Source organism: Phyllopteryx taeniolatus, chromosome 6 (assembly GCF_024500385.1).
Source record: "Phyllopteryx taeniolatus isolate TA_2022b chromosome 6, UOR_Ptae_1.2, whole genome shotgun sequence".
In the NCBI taxonomy this organism is placed as follows: domain Eukaryota; kingdom Metazoa; phylum Chordata; class Actinopteri; order Syngnathiformes; family Syngnathidae; genus Phyllopteryx; species Phyllopteryx taeniolatus.
In genome coordinates this window covers 29,449,023-29,469,634 of record NC_084507.1, presented here as the reverse complement: position 1 = coordinate 29,469,634, position 20,612 = coordinate 29,449,023, and the positions used below count along the sequence as shown (strand labels likewise).

The 20,612-nt window shown below is 41.1% G+C and overlaps 2 protein-coding genes across 4 annotated transcripts; both read right to left on the bottom strand.

The window, feature by feature from the left end:
• Nucleotides 1–569: 569 nt before the first annotated feature.
• LOC133479881 (zinc finger protein ZFAT-like) lies at nt 570–11,504 on the bottom strand. Of its 3 annotated transcripts, none has more exons than XM_061777397.1 (25): nt 11,401–11,504; nt 11,275–11,305; nt 9,913–10,071; nt 8,630–8,779; nt 8,429–8,560; nt 8,202–8,309; nt 7,978–8,121; nt 7,826–7,899; nt 7,063–7,151; nt 6,831–6,899; nt 6,316–6,464; nt 6,022–6,113; nt 5,790–5,938; nt 4,877–5,708; nt 4,621–4,738; nt 3,779–4,011; nt 3,551–3,632; nt 3,165–3,278; nt 2,648–2,821; nt 2,351–2,439; nt 1,964–2,102; nt 1,618–1,721; nt 1,202–1,286; nt 1,005–1,111; nt 570–923 (listed from the first exon to the last, which is right to left on the bottom strand). In XM_061777397.1, the coding sequence occupies exons 2-25, from the start codon at nt 11,291–11,293 to the stop codon at nt 735–737; spliced, it is 3,600 nt and encodes a 1,199-aa protein (XP_061633381.1). In that variant the 5' UTR covers nt 11,294–11,305; nt 11,401–11,504; the 3' UTR covers nt 570–734. The 3 variants fall into 3 exon arrangements, with proteins under 3 accessions (XP_061633381.1, XP_061633383.1, XP_061633382.1); XM_061777399.1 differs by lacking the exons at nt 11,275–11,305; nt 11,401–11,504 and adding exons at nt 10,123–10,225; nt 10,921–11,226 and having other exon boundaries at nt 9,913–10,036; XM_061777398.1 differs by lacking the exons at nt 11,275–11,305; nt 11,401–11,504 and adding an exon at nt 10,921–11,226.
• A 1,655-nt stretch (nt 11,505–13,159) lies between these two features.
• LOC133479767 (protein tyrosine phosphatase type IVA 3-like) lies at nt 13,160–19,774 on the bottom strand. Its single transcript, XM_061777139.1, has 7 exons — nt 19,233–19,774; nt 16,144–16,569; nt 15,076–15,221; nt 14,902–14,994; nt 14,677–14,807; nt 14,392–14,466; nt 13,160–14,041 (listed from the first exon to the last, which is right to left on the bottom strand). The coding sequence occupies exons 3-7, from the start codon at nt 15,169–15,171 to the stop codon at nt 13,924–13,926; spliced, it is 513 nt and encodes a 170-aa protein (XP_061633123.1). The 5' UTR covers nt 15,172–15,221; nt 16,144–16,569; nt 19,233–19,774; the 3' UTR covers nt 13,160–13,923.
• Nucleotides 19,775–20,612: the final 838 nt, after the last annotated feature.

Sequence of the window (20,612 nt, the reverse complement as noted above, 5' to 3'; positions counted from 1 at the left end):
GTGCCTTCTAATTTATTAAAATGCACTTGTATATTCAAGCTTGAAAAATAAGTACTAACCTCAATGAAATGTCCAGGTAGGGAGAAAAGAGATATTTTTCTAACTATTGTCTTTTTGCCTTTTACAGCTCAATACTTCATTTATTCATTGTGAACAGCAATTCAGTTCAATTAGTACATAAAGCGGCGGCATGGTGAACGACCGGTTAGCGCGTCTGCCTCACAGTTCTGAGGACCGGGGTTCAATCCCCGGCCCCGCCTGTGTGGAGTTTGCATGTTCTCTCCGTGCCTGTGTGGGTTTTCTCCGGTTTCCTCCCACATCCCAAAAACATGCATGGTAGGTTCATTGAAGACTCTAAATTGCCGGTAGGTGTGAATGTGAGTGCGGATGGTTGTTTGTTTGTATGTGCCCTGCGATTGGCTGGCGACCAGTTCAGGGTGGACACCGACTCCTGCCCGATGATAGCTGGGATAGGCTCCAGCACGCCCGCGACCCTAGTGAGGAGAAGCGGCTCAGAAAATGGATGGATGGATGGATGGATAGTACATAAAGCCACTTGACACACCAACTAGTACAATACAGGGTTTTATTAAATAAACTCTGTAGGTAAACATTGTTACAATGCATCAAAGTATTGCACATTTAACCTGTGGTATTTTATGTACTGTATGTATAATATCTACTAATATTTGTTGATAAAAATATTGATAGTCTGTTATGAAATGCCAGCATTACTAGTTGATTTCCACAGTTTGTTCCTGCACGTAGACAATAAAGTGGTGAGTGTTGTCATCTTGAGTGAGGACCGTCAGGGCCTCCAGTTCGTGTCCCTCTTCCACCACCATCACCTGCTCACCGGAAAGATCCCCATCTGCGTTCACGACCATCAGCCGGTGGTCGCCGAGCTCCTCCTCATCCGCCACCTGCAAATGCCGCCACGACTCCAAATTGAAATCACATTTTTCAGGGCCGTGACGCCCTGGGACAAACAGAACGGTGTTTACCTGTTCTACCACGGCAAGAGTCCCCGGAGCCATGGCGACCATGGACGTGATGGCGTCATGAGTTTCTGAGCTTAACTCAACAATCTGCTGGAGAATATTATCAGTCCCTGTACACACAATTATAAAAAAAAAAAAAAAAACTGTTAAATGCCAATTATTGGTTATTTTGCTTGCAGAGTAGTTCTACTAACGATCACCATTGTCTTGTAGGGCAACATGTTGCTCTGGCACCTCCTCTTCTTGCTCCAAAGGCACAAATTGACTGTCTACTGTCTCTTCCACCTGAACATGGATTCACACACAGAATACAGCATAGAAAATATAAACACTGGTTGACTCATCTGATTTGAAATGTGTCAGAGATAAGAGTGCTCCGTTTTGATTGATAATGTCACAGAGGTATTAAAATAACAATGTGGTTATTACTGCGGTTAACGTTGCTGAAGGTTGTTTCAAATATTTTGGTTACTATGAGAGGGGTTAACTATTAGAAAGAGTATGATGACGTGCAGCACTCCACTTTTTACCACAACTGCCAAAATAAACATATGGATAAATTACGACCACTGGCACTGTAACAACATGAGCATTATCTTCATGCATGTTTGTGTACCTCCCAGGTGCATTCCATCTCTTTTGGACCGTGCTTCTTCTTCATGTGTCGATTCAGCTCCCATTTGGTGCCGTAGACAAATCTACATTCAGGGCATTTGATACCTAAACATGAGCATAGACAAAACCAAATACATTTATTCTCAGAACACTTGGATGGAAATGATTGATGCAAACAGAATAGCCTGGACGCAATTGGTGATTAATAGTAGTCATCATATTTTAAGCGTGTACACTTTCAAAGTAGAACAATCGGCTAATAGGAGAATGTGAAAGGGGTCGGAGGGGGCATTTTGGCTGAGTCTGTGATTTGAAAAAAGGCTTCCCACTGTACTTAGAATTCAAACCTTGTTGGGTGGAATATTCCGCATCTGAGAGACCTTCTCCGACATTTTGATAATCGTGATCTGGGTGTTTTGTCTTGTAGTGTCGTTTCAGGGGACCGGACGTGTTGCAGGAGTAGAGGCAGTGAGCACACTGAAATGGCTACAAACAAGCAAAGCAAATAAAAGTACATGAAAATCTGTGTCAGGCAGAACTTGACAAATCACAGGACGCTTTTATGTCAGTGGTGCTGTCAATGTGCTCAATGCATTTAATAATTTTAGTGATAACTAATGAAATAGTCATGACAGTTGGAATATCTGATGCCCGTTGTATTTTATTTCATTTATTTATTATACTCAGTGATGCCTTTGTAAACCTTCGCACCAGGAGTGACAAGCGATTCTGACCTTAAATCGAGAATGCTGCTCCATGTGCCTCAGCAAAGGAGCCTTGAAAGCTGAACCGAAGTCACACTCGGAGCAATTGAACTGCTTCCCTAAATTTAAAAAAAGAAAAAACAATCAAGGACCAGGGCCTCATTCATCAAACATTCTGAAGAAAAAATAGAAGCTACGTACAGTATATTTTGAAAGGATTGTCGTGATGTTGACCAATGCAAAACAAAGTATATGTAACATTAAAATGAAAGAAAACAATCCGAAGTGAGGCTAAGGATCCGCGCTGCTAAAGAGGAATGTATGTACCTTGGTTGGTGTGGCTCAGTCTGTGACTCTTCAACGACACTTTGGATTTAAACGTTTTACCGCACAGCTCACAGATGTGAGATCTTTCGCTGTTATGGCGGTTCATGTGATTTTTCAAGTTATTCCTGCTGCCGCTCGCGTAGTCACAAATATTGCAGACAAATGGTTTCACACCTGCAAATGAATTTAAACAAAATGTCCAATTGTGTCAAAACAAGACAACTCGGTATGATGCACTGTTGTTCTGCACCACTCCAAACTACAACCTCAATAATAAACTATACACAGTGTACAGTACTAAAATAACAGCTTTCTTTAAAGTGTCAAAAACTGAGCATGAATTTGTAAAGGCAGAATTCTTGCTAGAGCTCTTGTATATGACTGTATGCGATTGTGCCCAGGAGTGTATTCTCAGGAGAAAAGAGCAATATTTGTTTTATCGATCTGCTTTGTGATTTCCCGAGTCAATCATTACAGGTACCGGTCTATTTGTGTCAAAGGTAGAGCAACATCTCACCTTGGTGGGCCCAGATGTGCTGCTGAAATTCACTGCTGTTCTTGAGGTAGTAAGAGTCACAATATGGGCATTTCTCTGCTCGTTTCACCATCTGCCCTTTAACTGGTACTGCATCTGCAACACACAATCAAACAGTCCATGTAATTAATGTCCAACATTTACAATGCGTCACTGAATAGTCTACATTTTAGAGTATCCAGTTATCTGGATAAAAGTAGAATGAGGGAAGAGTCTAGCTCAATCTACAAACTTCACAGCATAGTAGTGAATTTTCTACCTAAATTAATTCAAATGACATTTTAATACCGTAAATGTTTTGACTTCAACCTCCAGTATACATGTGTTCTTTCTCTGTATGTTGATCGATATATTTGTGTGTCTTTTACCAGGGTGGGATATTTGGATGTGTCGTTTAAGTCTGTGCTCAGGATAGCTTTGATGGCAGATGGGACAGGTTGCACTCTTCCCCTGCAAGCAAAGCAAAAACAGTGACATTTCGTGAAAAGATACCCGGAAATTAAATAACAATTTCAATTATACAATTATCGATAAGGTTTCATTTGGATTTGAGCTCCTGGGATCTGTTGGCAATATGTAGGCAGAGGGTTTGTTACCTCTTTTTGATGATTCCTCTGATGGGCTTGTAGTTTGTATTTGTCAGGAGTGGTGTATTTACATCCTGGACTAGAACATGGCAGCAGCAAGCCACTGTGCTTCTGAATCAGATGCCTCTTTAAAGAGCTTTTGGTGATGGACGAGTAGTTACACTTTGAGCAGTAGTGCAGGTGCTCCTTGGTGTGTGTGCGTACATGGGCGTTGTAGTGGACTTTGTACCAGAAGAGTTTCCCTGCGGGGGAAAAAACAACAAAAAAACAATGGCAACTATTAGAAAAATGTACTCAGATAGAATACAAGAGCTGTATAATAATTCCTGCTTTCACAAAGACAACAGGAAATGCATGGTTGTAGATAACCATGTATGCCATCGGATGTTTTTTTTTTTTGTATAAACTCCAATTTGCACGTGGCTGAGAGCAGAATTCTCTACTTTGTGGAGGAAAATGGTGAAATCAACCTTTCAGTCTTCTGATCTGGAAAAAATGACCCAAATTTGTACAAATTGATGGATTTACATACGTGTGACAATAAGGACGCTAAAGTGGCACTAGCACTCGCGACTCAGTGCAATATCTTTCACTTGTCTCACGCTGCGCTTCTTTTTCAGGCTTTTTTTGTATTTGTAGTCTGCGGTGGTGTACAACTGCACTGCTTCCTGATGACTTGTGTTTTTTTATAAGAAGAGGGGAGAAACGTTAGAAAAGATGCAGTGTATCTGCAATAATTTAAAAAAACTTTTTTAAAAAAATGACAGTTGTCATTCCAAATGGTTCAAGCAGAATTTCTGCTATTAGCTCTTGTAATGAGATCATATGAGCAGGTCGTTCCCTCGTCTCACCACAATATTGACACTCCAGGTCTCCATACATTTTCCGAAGCCGCTGGAAAGTCTCCATATCAAGAAGAGTTTTCGGAAGTGACAACAACACCTGCTGGAATGCACTTAATTGGAAATCCTGTAAGATATCAGCAACATACAGTAATAAGTGGCTTAATTATATCATAGCAAGATGAAGTACATAAAAAAAAAATAATAATAATAATTAAATAGTGCCACACACAAACCAGATTGTTGGAACTCAAAGTGATTTTACCTTCTCTGATCGTGTAGTTTGGGTGTCTTCCTCTGAAGGTGCTGAAGGCAAATGTGCGTGTGGGATAAAATTGGTCCCTTGAGTGTTTATGGCACATGTGTTATTATCAGCCAACTGAATGTTCGGATTGGTGGTCGCGTCTTCCGAGTGGGGGTTGTGTCCTCGCTTATTGGTATCTGCAGAGTTGTACGCGGGTGTCGTCGAGGACTCAACGCACCCGTCCTTCTGTGTCTCGGGGACAGTTTCGGTTTCCAGTTTTTGAGTACATCCTCCGCTTGTCCACCGTGCTTGCACATTTTCACCCTGAGATTCAGTCTCCTCCTTTGCTTGCTCCGCATCTTCAAATGCTGCTGCTTTCTGGGGCTCGTCTTCACCATCCCTCCACTCCTCACCATCTTCGCCGGTTCTTATCACCTCATCTCGCAGCTTGGTGCCTCCCTCTATGGTTAAGCCTCCCTCTTTGCCCTCTCTTTCTTCATCTTCCGGCAAGACTTCCCCACCATTCATCAGGTAGAAGCTGTTTCTAATACAATCTGTGAATGCCTGCTCTCGCTCCAGCTCAGGGTGAACCTCCAAGAGGTGCCTCTTGAGTCTCTGACTGCTGACAAAATTGCCCTCACACGTGCAGCACACGTACAAGAAGGGATGCTTCCGGACATGAGCGGCGAGGGTGGCCAAGCAGGTTTTGGCCTGGTCACAGAGCAAGCAGGCGAAGGGCCGCTGAGGCCCGTGGACCAGTAAATGGCGCTCGCGCTCCATCTGGTTCTTAAAGCAGCGGCTGCAGGTGGGACAGTGGTAGAGCAGTTGTCTGAGTCCCTGACGAGTCTTCAGCCTGGACAAACAGATTAAGCAGGTTAGCGATGGATTTCATTAAAAAACGATGTCAAATATTTACATGGTGTGTATATAAAACCTCAGTTGTTGATAGCTCTTCTGGATGAGTGGGTCTTTCAGATTATGACTTTTTTCTATATGTTTGATCAAGTTCTTCACATCGGAGTACTTCTTTTGACAGAAGCTGCAATGCTGCTTCACCTTCAAATGAACTCGCTCAATGTGGACCTAAAGAACCGCAAACAGCAGATTCACACTAAAAACCTCTGTCAAACCCGCAGGAGAGTATTAGCACGAATATGGAATCCGACCTTGAGGTGTCCCGGGTTGAGGCATTTGAAGGTACACTGTTGGCAACTGAACTTCTCTCCAGTGTGCTTCCTTAGGTGAACATTCAGGTTGGCTTCAGACAAAAGAAAAAAAAAAAAAGGGGAACAAATATTTTACTAAAAGGAAGCTTGGACATTGCAGAAATGTACATGTTGTGCTGTCACACTCCAGTGCTTGAACTTACTACATTTAGTGAGTAACTTAGTGTATGTAAGGTAGTTAGAAAGAAAACAAATATAAACATTTCCCTTGGGGAAAAAGGAGTATTGATATACCCTTGATGGCAGATGCATAGTCACAGTGTGGACACTTGAACGGTTTCTCTTGGGTGTGAGTCCTGAGGTGGGACATCAGCGAGTGTCGAAACTTAAAGATCTTATTACAGAACTCACAGCCAAAGACCTTCAGTTGGCTCGGGAGCAAACTGGGGAGAGAGAAACTATCACATCATCCTGTCGACTAACAGTATTACTCACCACTATTGTGTCAAGTATTTTCTTTTAACGATACTACTTCTCTTTTGTCAATCTAATCACGACTGTAACTGCGATCTTATTTGCCACAATATGTACTGTCAAGTATACGTACATGGACAACAGTATTGGGGCACCTCCACACCAAAGCTGATTTGTGCATCAAGGCTCATTCAATGAGCAAATGACCCAGATTGATTCATTAATTTAGTCAGTTAAGAGTCGTTAAGCATTGTGTAGGTGCAATTAATTTGACCTCCAAAATGAAGTGATAAAATCTACACATGCATGCAATCAAATAAACGCATTCACAGTACTTGGGAACATCTTGCTTGACGGAATATTCCTGGAAGCCTTTTCTGGGTGTTATTTCTGTTTTGTCGGAACTGCAGTTGGAGTAGAGCATAAAATGAATCGGTTAAGCAGGGAATGTCAAATGCGGCTTGTTACTTTTTCTTACATCTAACAATAATAAACAACACACCTGCCCATGTCTTTTATTCACTGTGAGTTATCTTATGTTGGCAGATGTATTGTGTGACTCAATACCTTGGGTCCTGCTCTGCTTTGGGATCTTCAACACTGGCTGAGGACTGACTTGCAATGTCTGCTGGCTCATCCTGAGAAACTGCTGTGCTCTGATGTACCCAACAAAATAAATGAATTCACATATTTATATGAAGCACTACGATAAAACGCAATACAATCGTTTTTCTTAGTATTTTGTTTAAAGCTTTATTTTTATGATATTTCCATCATGACACACTGCAGGTTTAGACGGTCCTCATTTGGGGAACCGCCAAGTTGGTCAGGTTAGGTTAGGTTACTTGACTGCTTGACCCCATAGAGATTTCTGGTATGCAATAGCAGCAATCACATGCAATTACAAAAACATTACAAACAGCAAGCAAAAAAGATACTGAGCACAGTCAGATGTCAGAAGCAATAGTTCAAAGGCAAGTGTGCTGGAGTAATAAAAAAGCAACAGGTAAATTGAAAACGCAAAAAACAAAGGGTAAAATTGAAATGTAATGGTGAGCATCACAACAGTGATGTGCATTATGTGCAATAAAGTTACATGTCCTTCAGCTGCAAAAATAACAATATAGCTTTACTTCTCAGGCGTTGGCTGCCCCCCCCCATGCTGGGAGGAGTTGTCGAGCCGAATGGCTTTTGGAAGAAAAATGTTCTCATGTCTATCTGTTGAGCAGGACAGAAACGGCAGCATGCCGCTGAAAGCGCTCCTCTGCCTGGCCTCTGTGTTGTGTAGTGGGAGGGAAATAACGTGCATACTGTACAAAATCAGACTCACCTGAGACCCATCCGAATTGTTTACATGCTCAGGAACAGCAGAAATGTTCTCGACTGGAATCATTTTAATGACACCTGCGGTATTAAGAGGTTGAAATTGCACTGTCGCCCATGTTCTAGAATTAAAACAGCAATTGGGAACACAAGACCGACCTGGGAGCGACTCATCTTCAGTGAGAACGACATCGATGAGACTTTTTTTGCTTCCTGTTCCATCTTCTTTGGACGTGAGACTTTCGCCTTTACAAAGCATTTGACTTTTCTTGTTGCAACTTGAGGGTTGAAAACTCCTCATTCCTACACACAGAGAACCAGATTAGGCCATCAATTAATATGATTTATAATTTTCAAATGAATAATTGGGAAGGGGTGCTTACCCTTTCTTTTCTTGGTTCCTGAATTTTTAGGTGTTGGTTGCTTTTGAGTTTGATCAGGTCCCCCGGGGTCCAAATTTTCGGAATCCTCAAGACCGCTGCATTTGCTGCCTGAAAGGTATGCAAATGATCAGTGCACCTTAAATGAGCTAAATATATTTTTTAAATTATTACATAAGTGAGGAATCATTTGCCGCATGCTTGTTTTGGCCACCCGTCATCGACCTCACCAGTGTCATCGTCCTCATCTTCTTCTTCCTCAAACTGTGTTTTCAGGCAGATGTGTTTGACGATCTGCCGTCTGTTGCTGAACAAACGATGGCAGTCGTTGCATTTCAGCTCAGCTACTCTGTTGTCGTCACCTAGCCGAGGGAAGAAAAGACTGGAATTAGCGTACATATTGGAGAACAGATTATTATTTGGTGTTTTACCCTGTTTGTCTGCCTCCTCTTTCTGTCCCTCTTCTCTTTGGACTTTGCCAACTGGAGACAGCGCAGAGTCTTCTCTGCCATCCCTTTGAGATTTGCGCGCTTTGTTGGTGGAGCCTTTCGGTCGTCCTCGTTTTCGCTTTACTGAGCTCTCTGTGCAGAACACAGAACAGAAATTGTAATCATTTTGAGCGGTACAAAAGAAGTGTTTTCTCAAAAATTGAGCTTGGATTTTTTTTTTAATCAAAAAATAAACACAAAACTGAATTTTTTTTTCATGAATCCCCTCACACAATTTCTCCAAGTAATTCACAACTTTCTTTTAGCTCCAGCCATAATCCAAATCTGAATCACATTTATTGCCAAGAACGTGTGCAACACAAACATGGAATTTGCCTTGCCTTGGCAGATGATGTCCTGGGTTTGTTAAGGGTGTGAATAATTCTAATTTAATAACTTTAACTGCTGAAACTGAGTTAATCTTTTGACTTTAATAAATAAGACCCTGCAGACAAGGTAACTAAAACACTCCTAATATCAACCAGAAACATAGCAAAGTAGTACATTCAACGTATTTAGTGGTACCTTTTGTTTGCTTTTTCATCCTTCAAAACTGAGGATAGTTGGGATAATGTTTCAAGAGATAATAGTACTACCGTGGAACCTCGGGTTACAAATTTAATTTGTTCCATGACCCCTTTCTCAAACTGAAGCAATCGCAAACTGAGGTAATGAATGGAAATGCAGATCATCCATTCCAGCCGCAGAACCACGTTATATTTACCTTATTTCGATTGTTGTATGGTTAAAAATAAATATTGTGAAATATAGAAACGGGTGAAAAGACAATTTCTGATGATGAAATAACAGTGGGTTCGCTTTGCAAATCACTGTGGGGTGGCCTTAGCCTGTTCGGGTACAGTAATGTTTACATTCAACGTGGTTACTGCTAGGCCTAAATGCCACCACTTCCCACAATGCACAGCTTTTGTATTGCATTGTGGGATGTGGCAGCCATTTTGTATTAAAAAAAAAACAACGATGCCTGAAGCACGGAGCCAATGATATTTTTGCGGTGCGTGAAAAAGCACCAAGTTCTTCGCCTTCCACGGTAATGCCAAGACTGTTTGGAAACCGAAAATAGTTTGTAACCCGAGGTAATATTTCTTTTTAAAAAAAAATCATAAATCAAATTGTTCGTAAGCTGGGGTGCCACTGTATTTGATGTGGAAATTGTCAATGTTTAATGATTGAGAATGAGAATGATAACATCAGACTGAACTGACCTGCTAAGGTCTCCAGGGGCACTCCTGCAAGGGGCTGCAGTGCAACGATGATGTCTTCATGAGGTTCCTGAAGGGGGTGCAGCTGGGAGCAATGGTCCAGCAGCAGTGAGTGACTGGGAGAGAACTGGTTGCAGAGTCGACACATAAACACAGAACCAGCTGGAGAGACGGAAAGAATGGGATTTTAAGATTCATACATGTGGAACTTACCTTCCATCCCTTCATTGTTCATACCGCTGGTTCTTATTAGGGTTGCGGGTGAGCTGGAGCCTATCCCAGCTGACTTAGGACAAGGGACAGACTACACCCTGGACTGGTCACCAGCCAATTCCAAGGCACATTTAAACAAACAACCATTTACACTCAAATTCACACCGATGGACAAGTTAGGAGTCTTAAATGAACCTAGAATGCATATTTTAGGAAAGCCAGAGCCCACATTCAAACCCTGAACTTCGTAACTGTAGCTGGCAGATGTGGCAAACACTAGTCGACAACGGCAGTATGTTAAAATTTCTATTTAGATTTGGATTATTGAAACATTTTTTTTTAAAACACTTTGCAATATGTCCAAACGGTGCAGTTATGTCACAATATTCCTGCACAATTAGAAGTAATTAACATGTGCAAGTAGTGTTGATTCATGTTTTGTGTGAGTTGAACCTCACATTTGATTTTGAATTTTATTTTCAGTTCCAGCAACTGTTACCACTGCAGCCATGCCTTGACATGGCACCCAGTTTGTGTGTGTGTACATATTGAATGTTTTACAGTTTATCCTAAGGTCCAATTTCCCTCTAGCCCTATCGCGATGCAAATTTTCATCGACATCGTTTCAACGTTTCCATGATCTTTTTAATGCTTTTAACATCCAAGTAGTGCTCCTCCATTCATAGTGTGGGTTTATGTCATCAGCAGCACGCACAAATGAAATGCTTTTGCCCCCGTACAGCAGCATCTTCAAGCAATCAAACATTGTAAGCCTTGAGAATTATTAAGAGACATTACTTTCATCTTTCTGTGCTTTTGGTTGCCATTTAGGACCACTGGAAAGATGGTTTCGCTGGGTATTAATACAAAATTGCTTCTCGTCGACCAAGATTAAGTGATAATAATAATAATCATTCACGCCACACGACGACGGTTACGCTGTCTCAAAACTCGCGAACTTTATGACCTATTAGAGCAATAAATGTATATGAGGAAACGAGGAAATAAGCAAGTAGGGGGAAATATTCGCGTGTGCCGAAAACGCTTTTAATAAGCAGCGTCCGTTGATTAACACGGCTTTGTTTATGTCGACTCGGCCTAAGAGTAGACGCTGCTAAACATATTCGACGTAAAGTTAATGTAAATTCCTACCTGTTATTTGCTTGTCCATTGTCTTTCAAGCCTGCGAAGAAAATATATAGCAATTTATAAACTTGTATAACGCACAAAAAAAGATGAATATTATTCCCAAAATATAATTTCGTGTCTGCTTTTTACTTGGAATATAACGATTTTCTGACGAATGTGTGAAATATGTCCTCCTAGCCAGCGGAAGAGGTTTGGGCTTGTTGCAACCTATAGCGCCTCCATGTTGGAGGAAGACTACACTGCAGTTTGAGTCACCATCAGACATTCCAATATTCAAAAGGTTTGCCGGTTAATTTAGTTGAATATAACATTTTAAAACAGTTAAAATTTTCGTCGTCTTATTTGGGTGGGAAAAACAGGAATTATAATATTTCAATATACAGTACTGTAAATAATCAATGAAATTGCAAATCATTAGACAATTGTCACTTTAGAACTGACCACAGTTTCAAAATAATCACCAAAAAAAAAAAAAAAAAGAGAAGCTTCCCATGAGGGTCCCCTCCAGAATATTCACTCTGATGGTCATCGATGCCAAATGTAACACATGCTGTATTACAATAGCACATCATAACTTCTAATGACACATTCATGCCTTGATTCCTTACAGTAGTTAGCACAGTGGCTGGCACTGTAGCACACACCAAGAGGGCGTGCAGGTAGACTGTTGGCTGGCAGGCAGGCTTTTCTGGCTTGTATGGGTTATTTTTGGGCATGCAATCTTATTTCCACGTAAGATTTGAGGAAGACAGACTGTAGGTGGAGGTGTCCTTCTCGGTTTTTTAACTAATACAGTCAGGGGTGCTGTCTGCAGCTTGCCTCAAGTCATGTAGAATAATCATCCATTTGTAAGCAATAAAACTAGGTCGCTGCGCACAATTATGACAATTGTTACAATGAACCAGCTTGTGAAGCTGTTGCAGTTCCACAAGGGATCTCCTTTGTTCAACAAGAACTGGTTCAGTCCATCCTGGGAGTTCTAACTATAAATCACATCCATCCATTTTCTACCGCTTATCCAGGTCGGGTCGCGGGGGCAGTAGCTTTAGCAGGGATGCCCAGACTTCCCTCTCCCCAGCCACTTCATCCAGCTCTTCCGGGGGGATCCCAAGGTGTTCCCAGGCCAGCCGAAGGACGTAGTCTCGCCAGCGTGTCCTGGGTCGTCCCCGGGGTCTCCTCCCGGTGGGACGTGCCCGGAACACCTCACCGGGGAGGCGTCTGGGAGGCATCCGAATCAGATGCCCCAGCCACCTCATCTGGCTCCTCTCGATGTGGAGGAGCAGCGACACTACTCTGAGACCCTCCCGGATGACCGAGCTTCTCACCTTATCTCTAAGGGAGAGCCTGGACACCCTGCGGAGGAAACTGATTTCGGCCGCTTGTATCCGGGATCTCGTTCTTTCGGTCACGACCCACAGCTCGTGACCATAGGTGAGGGTAGGAACGTAGATCGACCGATAAATTGAGAGCTTCGCCTTTCGGCTTAGCTCCTTCTTTACCACAACGGATCGATACAAAGTCCGCATCACTGCAGACGCTGCACCGATCCACCTGTCGATCTCCCGTTCCATTCTTCCCTCACTCGTGAACAAGTGACACAGGCCAATACCTAAAACAGTTTTTGGTTTTCCTTCGACTAGTATTACACACATAAAGCAAACAAACAAATAAAAAAAAACAGCACCATTTTATACAAAATACATTAGTATGAAATGTGTATGTTTATAATGTGCACTACCACTATTAGAGGACTTGAATGAAAATATTAGAATTTTTTTGATCAAACACTTTTTTTTTTTTTTTTTTTTTAGCTTGCACTACTCCTGCTATATAGTATTCAATTCTATTGGCCTTGTGGAGGAAAAAAAATGACACCTGAGACATTGACTCAACAAATACTCTTTTATATTTACATTTAGTCCAAACCTTTCAGGCATTTTTGATCATATACATGTATGATTAAATTCATTACATACTGTTTATTCCAAAACCTCTATAATACCAACTAGTTGAAGATGGATAACAAAATGCACACTCTGAAATGTAAACACACAAACATTGGTTGTGAAAACCAAAAGGGAAGGCTTTATGGGTACCAACATGCTTACAGCATGAAGGTTTTCATGCAAAAAAAACAAAAACAAAAAAACACAAAACATCTCTGGAAAGATGAGCCCTTATAGTCTTATTTTTTTCCCCTTTGAATTGTTTAATGTTAGACAACTTTGGGCCATCCAAGAATCAGAAATTTAGGTGTCAATAAATTATATGGAACATCTGTAACAGCCCGCCCCCCCCCCCCCCCCCGAAAAAAATAAAAATTAAAAATAAAAAACTATGTAGCTAGATATAGCGAGATATAACTAGCATATATTTGCAAGATGCAAGATTAACACATCTTTCTTCAATGATCTGTCTTGTCTGTTACCAAGCAACGTCACCTCAACAATCAAGACTTTTTCCATTCTCTCATCACTGGTCTGTCTACTGAAGCAAACATCCAAAATATAATACTCTTTATTACAAACAGGGAAAACGGTGAATTGCATTGGAAGGAGGGTAACAAAAATCATTATTTCCTAAGTAGTGGCCTCTATAGGGTATATATAGGATTCTGCTTTTGTCCGAATGGGTGATTGACTTTGTGTTTGTTCACATAGCGCAACACTTGTTCTTGGGGGTGTGGGAGTCTTTAAAGCGGAGTCGCTGCTTGGATCGATACTTCTCCAGGTAAGTTAGCTGTTTACTGTTGATGGCTCCCCGACGCTTCCTTTAACACAAAAATGGTTTCGTAGGGAATTCGGTGATTACAAAGTTGTGTTTAAATTCTAAAAAGAAAAAACGTCTTTTTGAAACGTTTGTCTCTGAAAATCAAACATTGCACATATTTAGGTATTAAAAAAGAGAATACTTTTGTGTTTTGCCAAACAAAAAGGGTGCTCCATTAGTAATTTTCTTAAATAAAAAAACACAGGCACCAGGTAGCCAAAATATTATTGACTGTAGATTTAAAGTTGTATACAAGTTATGTTCCCCCATCAGAATATTACATGAATCCCATTTAGTTTCTCCAAATAATACATATTTAGTTCAGTAAAAATACGGCTACAGTATACTTACTGTCGGATGAGTTGAATAGCGTCTTCATACTGCATTCCACTCTCTATCAAAGCCAGCGCGACCAGCACAGGAGCCCTGTGTGAACATATATAGACATGAACACAGTCATGTCTGCTCGATTCCTCGTCAACATCTAACAAAGGTCTGCAGGCCTATTTTAGTTTCATTAAATCTGCAACAAATTTGGTATAAAATCCAGTAATGTCATTGACAATTACGCTGTCATCGTGTGTGCAAATCTATGATTATGTATAAACTGTGAACATGATTTCATGTGCAGCTAACCTTCCGAGGCCAGCCACGCAGTGAACAGCCACGCAGCATCCAGGTTCCTCCTGAAACTTCTTCTGCAGTAAGCTCAACCAGTCATCAACGAGTATACTTGGGGGCGGGGCGCCATCGTCAAAGGGCCAGTCCTAAATGAGAAGCAGTGTGAAACCGCCGTAGCGTATGTGTGAGATCATTTGTTTGATGTAAAGTGCATTAAGGATCAAATGTAGTATTATTTACCACCACAGTAATGCCATCTTTCTCCAGTGGCGTTTTGTCATATGTGATGTCACATACTCGAACTACTGTCGTGGCCCCGAATCGCTTCAGGTCCTGGAACACAAAAGCAGATCAACTCAGTTGTTGGTTTAGTTTCTCAGAAAGAGTAACGTTATTTGACACATAGAATCTTACCTCTATGAAAGAGCTGAGTGTGCTGTCTGTTGGGTTATGTGTAATGAGAAATCGCATGTTATTGTGGCACAGTTCCACTGGAGCTGGACGGTTCATGATGACCAGTGTGACTTTTGGCCCACAATTGTCCAATGAAGACTTCTGACCTTTTACATTTTAGAAGTCAGATATTAGAACTATTCCAGACATGACAGAAAAGTTCCAGGACTGGAATCACGAAAGTTATGTTTCAAGCCCAAACAACAAACGATGATTTTTTTTCCCCCCTTCAGTGTGGGCAATACGATAAACCAGCATCTACAAAGAGATGTTGCAGCATTTTGCCTCATTCACGCGAGAAGAGTTGAGAGTTGTGCCAGGACTTCTCGTGGCTGTTTCACCATGATAACGCATCATCAATCTATTATTACTACAATTATTTCCGCCTGCTGTTTGGATTTTAGAACATACCATATTGTAAATAAACATCCAAACATGATGTAGAACTGAAGGTGTCAGCCTATATAGCATTACATTGTAAGTGTAGTGTTGGTTTGCTGACAACAACAACACCAAATCTCCATTAGAATCCTGTAACAAAAACAAACCTGCCGATAATTCCATCATTGGTCTAATAATGTGAAATAAAAGGAATTGTGTCAGCTATAATAGGATACTGTTTTATGACTGATTATTTCCTATAACTTGAGTATGTTTATGCTATAAACAATGCATACTGAACCAAAAATTCAAACATGCAGAATGTTTAAGAAAAGACATGCGTGAGAAAGTAAATCGTGTGCGTCATACTGTCTAATCATGGCCTTCTATGCAAATACGGTACAATGAGATAACAGGAGTGCCTTAACAGTTTGGAATGGAATTTTAAATTCTGTAATCAAGGATGCCTTGCATGCCCTAACGTGTTTGCAGCAACTATTTTAGTTTGAGTGCTGGTAAATAGATGGATGGACGTGCAGAGCTACAATGGAGAAACACCCACTACGAACTCTGTTCATTTTCAAATAGTGAAATTCAAGAATATAGCACAGAGTTAAAAATAGTGCATCATAGTGCATCATCTCTCACCTTTAGTTTCAGCTGTACAGCTGTTGAGTCTTTGGTGGAGGGGTGGGTGGATTGATGGATGTAAATGTTGAAATTTAAGAAAGAAGATTTCCAATTTGTAGAAAATATTTTACCCCATCAGCTTTGCGTAGCCCAGGAGGCAACAATGTGTCACTTCTGTGTTTTAATATCACAGAACTGATGTAACTTCTTCTCTTCAGTCTTTTTATGCTCTGCAACGGAAGCTCTTCCAGTCCTTCTCCACTTAAATTTTGAGGCTCTACGTTTTTACCCCATCAGATGGCTGGTTTGGCCAGGCACAATTTGTTCGTTCAGACTTCAGGGTCCCACAACTGCATGGTACAAATACATCATCGGTTGGGTCTACATGTGTTGAGCGTGGCAGTAGTCACCACTTTGTCGCAAAAACGCCATCAACCAGTGCTTCTGTGAAGACAAAAATAATCAAAATCATAACTGCAGATTTCTTGTCAATCCCACTCCCATGTACACGGGCACATTATTTTAGAATGCCTCTTACGCTACATAATGAGATAAAAGTGTGGCAATGTGATTGAAGGTGAATCCCTTCTCCAATGCACACGTGCCAAGACTCAGACAAACAGGCAAGGAAAGACGAAAGGGTAATCTGGGATCACCTCTTCACCTTTGGCAACACACACGACAAGCTCTCTGTCACATGGCAAATTACTCACTCACTGACTGTTCCACAACAGCGTTGTCTATTCTAGGTTGTTGACAATCTATATTTAGTTATTATCTTGTGATGGGTTGCTGATTATTTTGTATCGTAGTATTTTACACCCACAGGACATGAGGTACCGGTCATGGGAAGCACACGGTCTAATGACGTGTATGAAAACGCCGAACATTAATACTAATGATCAGCTTTGATTGCCACTTTCAGAGAGGTATTCATTGAAAAATTGACCACTGTAATCAGTAAAAAAAAAATTCTGACTACTGTGTTTATAGCCACATCATTCTAAGAAGGCTTTTTAATACCAGCTTGTACCATACAAAAACAAATTCCACCGAGCACACGGCTCCCACACAACATGACAATCACTGACTCACTGCTGAACAAGTTGACTGCTGAGAGACGGCCTTGCTAAATAAATACCTCGATACCTTTTGTCTTTTATCTTGATACGATATCTATACTCCAGTCATTATTGATATTTACCTGTCATCTATTACAGAGTGACCTAATGAATGCGAAACAAAGAAGAAAGGAAAAAAGCCTGGACAGTGACAATAACTTGGTAGAACTAAGAAATGCTAATATTATTTTAGATGCAGTTTGTGAAACTAAAACAAGCAATCACGTGTGGCCACAGTTGAGCTGCTTCGTTTTCCTGTCATAAGCTGGGTCAAGACCCAAAGAAGTTAAAAATGGATCATAGCATTAACACACACAGCCGTGCTTGGCTGCCTAACTCAATATTTTCCAACCTTTAATGAGCCAAGGCAAATATTTGAAAGACCCTCTTAAAAAGGAATTCAGAGATTTGTTTCTTAATGCATTCTGCATGTTTGAAGATAATTGCTGAAAACGTACAAAGACTGAGAACTATCTAGTACTCAATTGTGGAGATACGGCGTGAGACAACTTTTCGCCATTTCAATTTTCGGAATTTGTTTGGCCATGGCTAAAACGGTGCCCAGTGACGCATCATACTGTACAAGAACTGAGCAACTTCGTTCCATTAGTGGCGATCCCGCGCAATTGCGAGTTACTTTGTTATAATTATTAGGCCCATTTTACAGTGTGCAGTTAGCTAGCTAGGTAAGACGACAACCCGAAAAATGCATCTTCCCTGGATGCCACAATTTACAGAACAGCTCGGTGTCGTTATTTAAATCCCCGAGTTTTAGGTGTTTTGTCTTATTCAGCGACAACTCGGTGGTATATATTCCAGCCGCCGGAGGCTTTAAGTGAATATATTTTCCTGGCTGAAACGTATAGGGATATGTCGGCATATGCTGGACGTACGAAGGTGGTGTGTCAAATGTAGTTTTATTAATTTACAGGGAGTTTAAAAGAGAAAAATCTCAAGGCACACCGCAAAAACAAAAATGTCACAACAAGTACTGTATATTTACTGAAATGGTGATTAACTGAGGCTAACTGTACCTTCTGCCATCTGGTGGAAGGGCATTTAATTATTCTGCCTGTCACTATATGTAGCTTGGATAGATAGAGGAATTAAAATACATTATTTGTAGTCAATAAAAAAAACAAAAAACAATTGGATCAATTAAGTGAAATTTTCCATGGCACACGTGACGATGTATAACAACACACTTATGTGCCACAGTAGATTGATTAGGAATCACTGGCCTAACTTCTCTACCAAGCCACACAATCGGCTGCAGAATGACATGCATTAAGCTTACTATGGGTTGAGGAGAGCACAGCAAAGCAGTCTGGTCGTAACCTCAAATTGAATCAATCCCATCACAGTGTGCCATACAAATGACACACAATTAACACTTGAAGGAGACGAATCCTTGTGCTGCAGCTGTCCTGAGTCACGCTGGGAAAAAAATAAGGAGATGTGCTAAATGCCCGATAAAGTTGACGCACGCATACATGCATCATATGTGTGCACTGGTGGCAAGTAAGTGTGTACAACTACCTTGTTACTGTACTTCAGTAGATTTTTTCAGGTATCTGTACTTTACCTGAGTATTTATTTTTCTGATGACTTTTACCTTTGCTCCCTACATTAAAAAAAAAGATATCTGTGCTATCTACTACATTTCTCTAAATAGACTTGTTACTTTATTTCAACATCTGCAGATATTTGCTAATTTAGCATTTTTTTCGAAAATCAGTTTACAATATTAACCAAGCTGTGTTGTTTTAACGGCATAAAAGCCAGAGTCAACGCAAGTTAGCTTTTTTTCTTCTTGCTATGAGCACTGTCAAAAACAGTACCGTGTTTCTATCCACGCGTGTCGTGGCTAGCGGCGCGTGACGCACTAGCTTGTAAGGTGGCAACAAGCTGCCAAAGTTAGCGAGCGCGCATCTCGGGAGTTCGGCGACAACAACAAAAGAAAATCTCGTGAGAGTTCCGACTCACCGCTTTATTCGAGGTTCCGTCTCATCTCCCGATAGAGAGGGTTTTGTTCCCGACAACGTCCACGATAAGATATATTCTTGACGGTCTTGTGCAACCACCTGTAGCTCCTTCCCGGTCTAAAAATTAAAAAAAATAAAAATATGCGAAATGCGCCAGACGAGTACAAGGTGCTAGCTTGGCAGGAGGATAGTAGCCAAGGATCTACGGTGAGCCGGTGTAAACTGGCTGAGCGGCCATCTGACCCCGACAGCCCTGTCACCGCCAGAACACTCGACAGTTAATGCTCTTAGAGGGAGAAGAGCCTCACTCCTCCCTCCTCGCCGCCTCCTCTCCATCCACTTCGCCCCTTTCTTCCCTCCCTTGCCTTCCACCATTGCAGGTAGGAATGGGGAACACTCGTGACAATTATGGCGCCGTTCCCTCCTCCGAGCAACACCGCTGGTTATAAGAGACACACCAATCATTCTATAGCAATTGTAACTCATCCGCAGCAAAACAAAACAAAAAACAAAAACAAATCTTGGTCTTCCCCCAGAGGTGTGCCTCCTCTGGTTTTCTCTTTCTCCATTCTTTCTCCTTCTAAAAATAGACAGCTCTTGACGCTACCAGACAGGTTGGACAAGTCAAGCCTTTGAGTGCACTTCATGGGATTAACCATCTCATATTAGCACTAAAAAAAGGGTTGCTTGCCGTCCCGTGTGTGTGTGCGTGTTCTCATACAAGGCGCCATTCAAACTGGGACTGCCACAGATTAGGATGGAAACCATCAATATACAAGATATGACAGTACGCAATTTGCCACGTACATCATTTGCGGCAGTTCAACACCGACATTTATCCAACAACATGACAAAAGATAAGAATGTAACTAAAAATACTACATACTCGTAATCAGAATCAGAATCATCAGAATCATCTTTATTTGCCAAGTATGTCCAAAACACACAAGGAATTTGTGTGTCTGTATTAATGTGCGAAGATTGCTACATATGTGTTTTGCTCATCAAACTTGGCTGTCGCAAAATTTTGCTCTGACCAACCAATTAGAAGATGTAAAATGGGGATCTCGTCAAGGGCCAATACTCCTGATTGACATTGCAGCACATAGAGCCTGAAATCTAACAACCAAAACATACTCTACTTGAAGCAGTGCAGCCAAGAGAAACTCTACGAAATAGAAGAAAATGTTGGGAAAATATTACCAAATCGAATTTATATTGTAAATGTAGGTCAGTGCTACGGATTGTGTTTTGGCCAGCGGAGAAGACCTTGTTGTCCCTAACATAACTCTTTGTATGTACACAAAAGGACAATTTCTCTCAAATATTAATCACAAATCTGTTTTAGTGAGCACTTTTTTGCTTAAATAATTCATCCGCA

Bases quoted from the DNA above. Each gene is read 5' to 3' on its own strand.
- LOC133479881 (XM_061777397.1), bottom strand. The intron at 7,900-7,977 runs GTCGGTCTTGTG...TTAATACCGCAG, and splicing joins TGAAGATGAGTCGCTCCCAG to GTGTCATTAAAATGATTCCA. The intron at 3,633-3,778 runs GTAACAAACCCT...CTTTGCTTGCAG, and splicing joins AGAGGAATCATCAAAAAGAG to GGGAAGAGTGCAACCTGTCC.
- LOC133479767 (XM_061777139.1), bottom strand. From the start codon at position 15,171: ATGAACCGTCCAGCTCCAGTGGAACTGTGCCACAATAACATGCGATTT. The intron at 14,467-14,676 runs GTTAGCTGCACA...ATGTTCACACAG, and splicing joins TGCGTGGCTGGCCTCGGAAG to GGCTCCTGTGCTGGTCGCGC. The intron at 14,042-14,391 runs GTAAGTATACTG...TTTGTGTTAAAG, and splicing joins GCTATTCAACTCATCCGACA to GAAGCGTCGGGGAGCCATCA.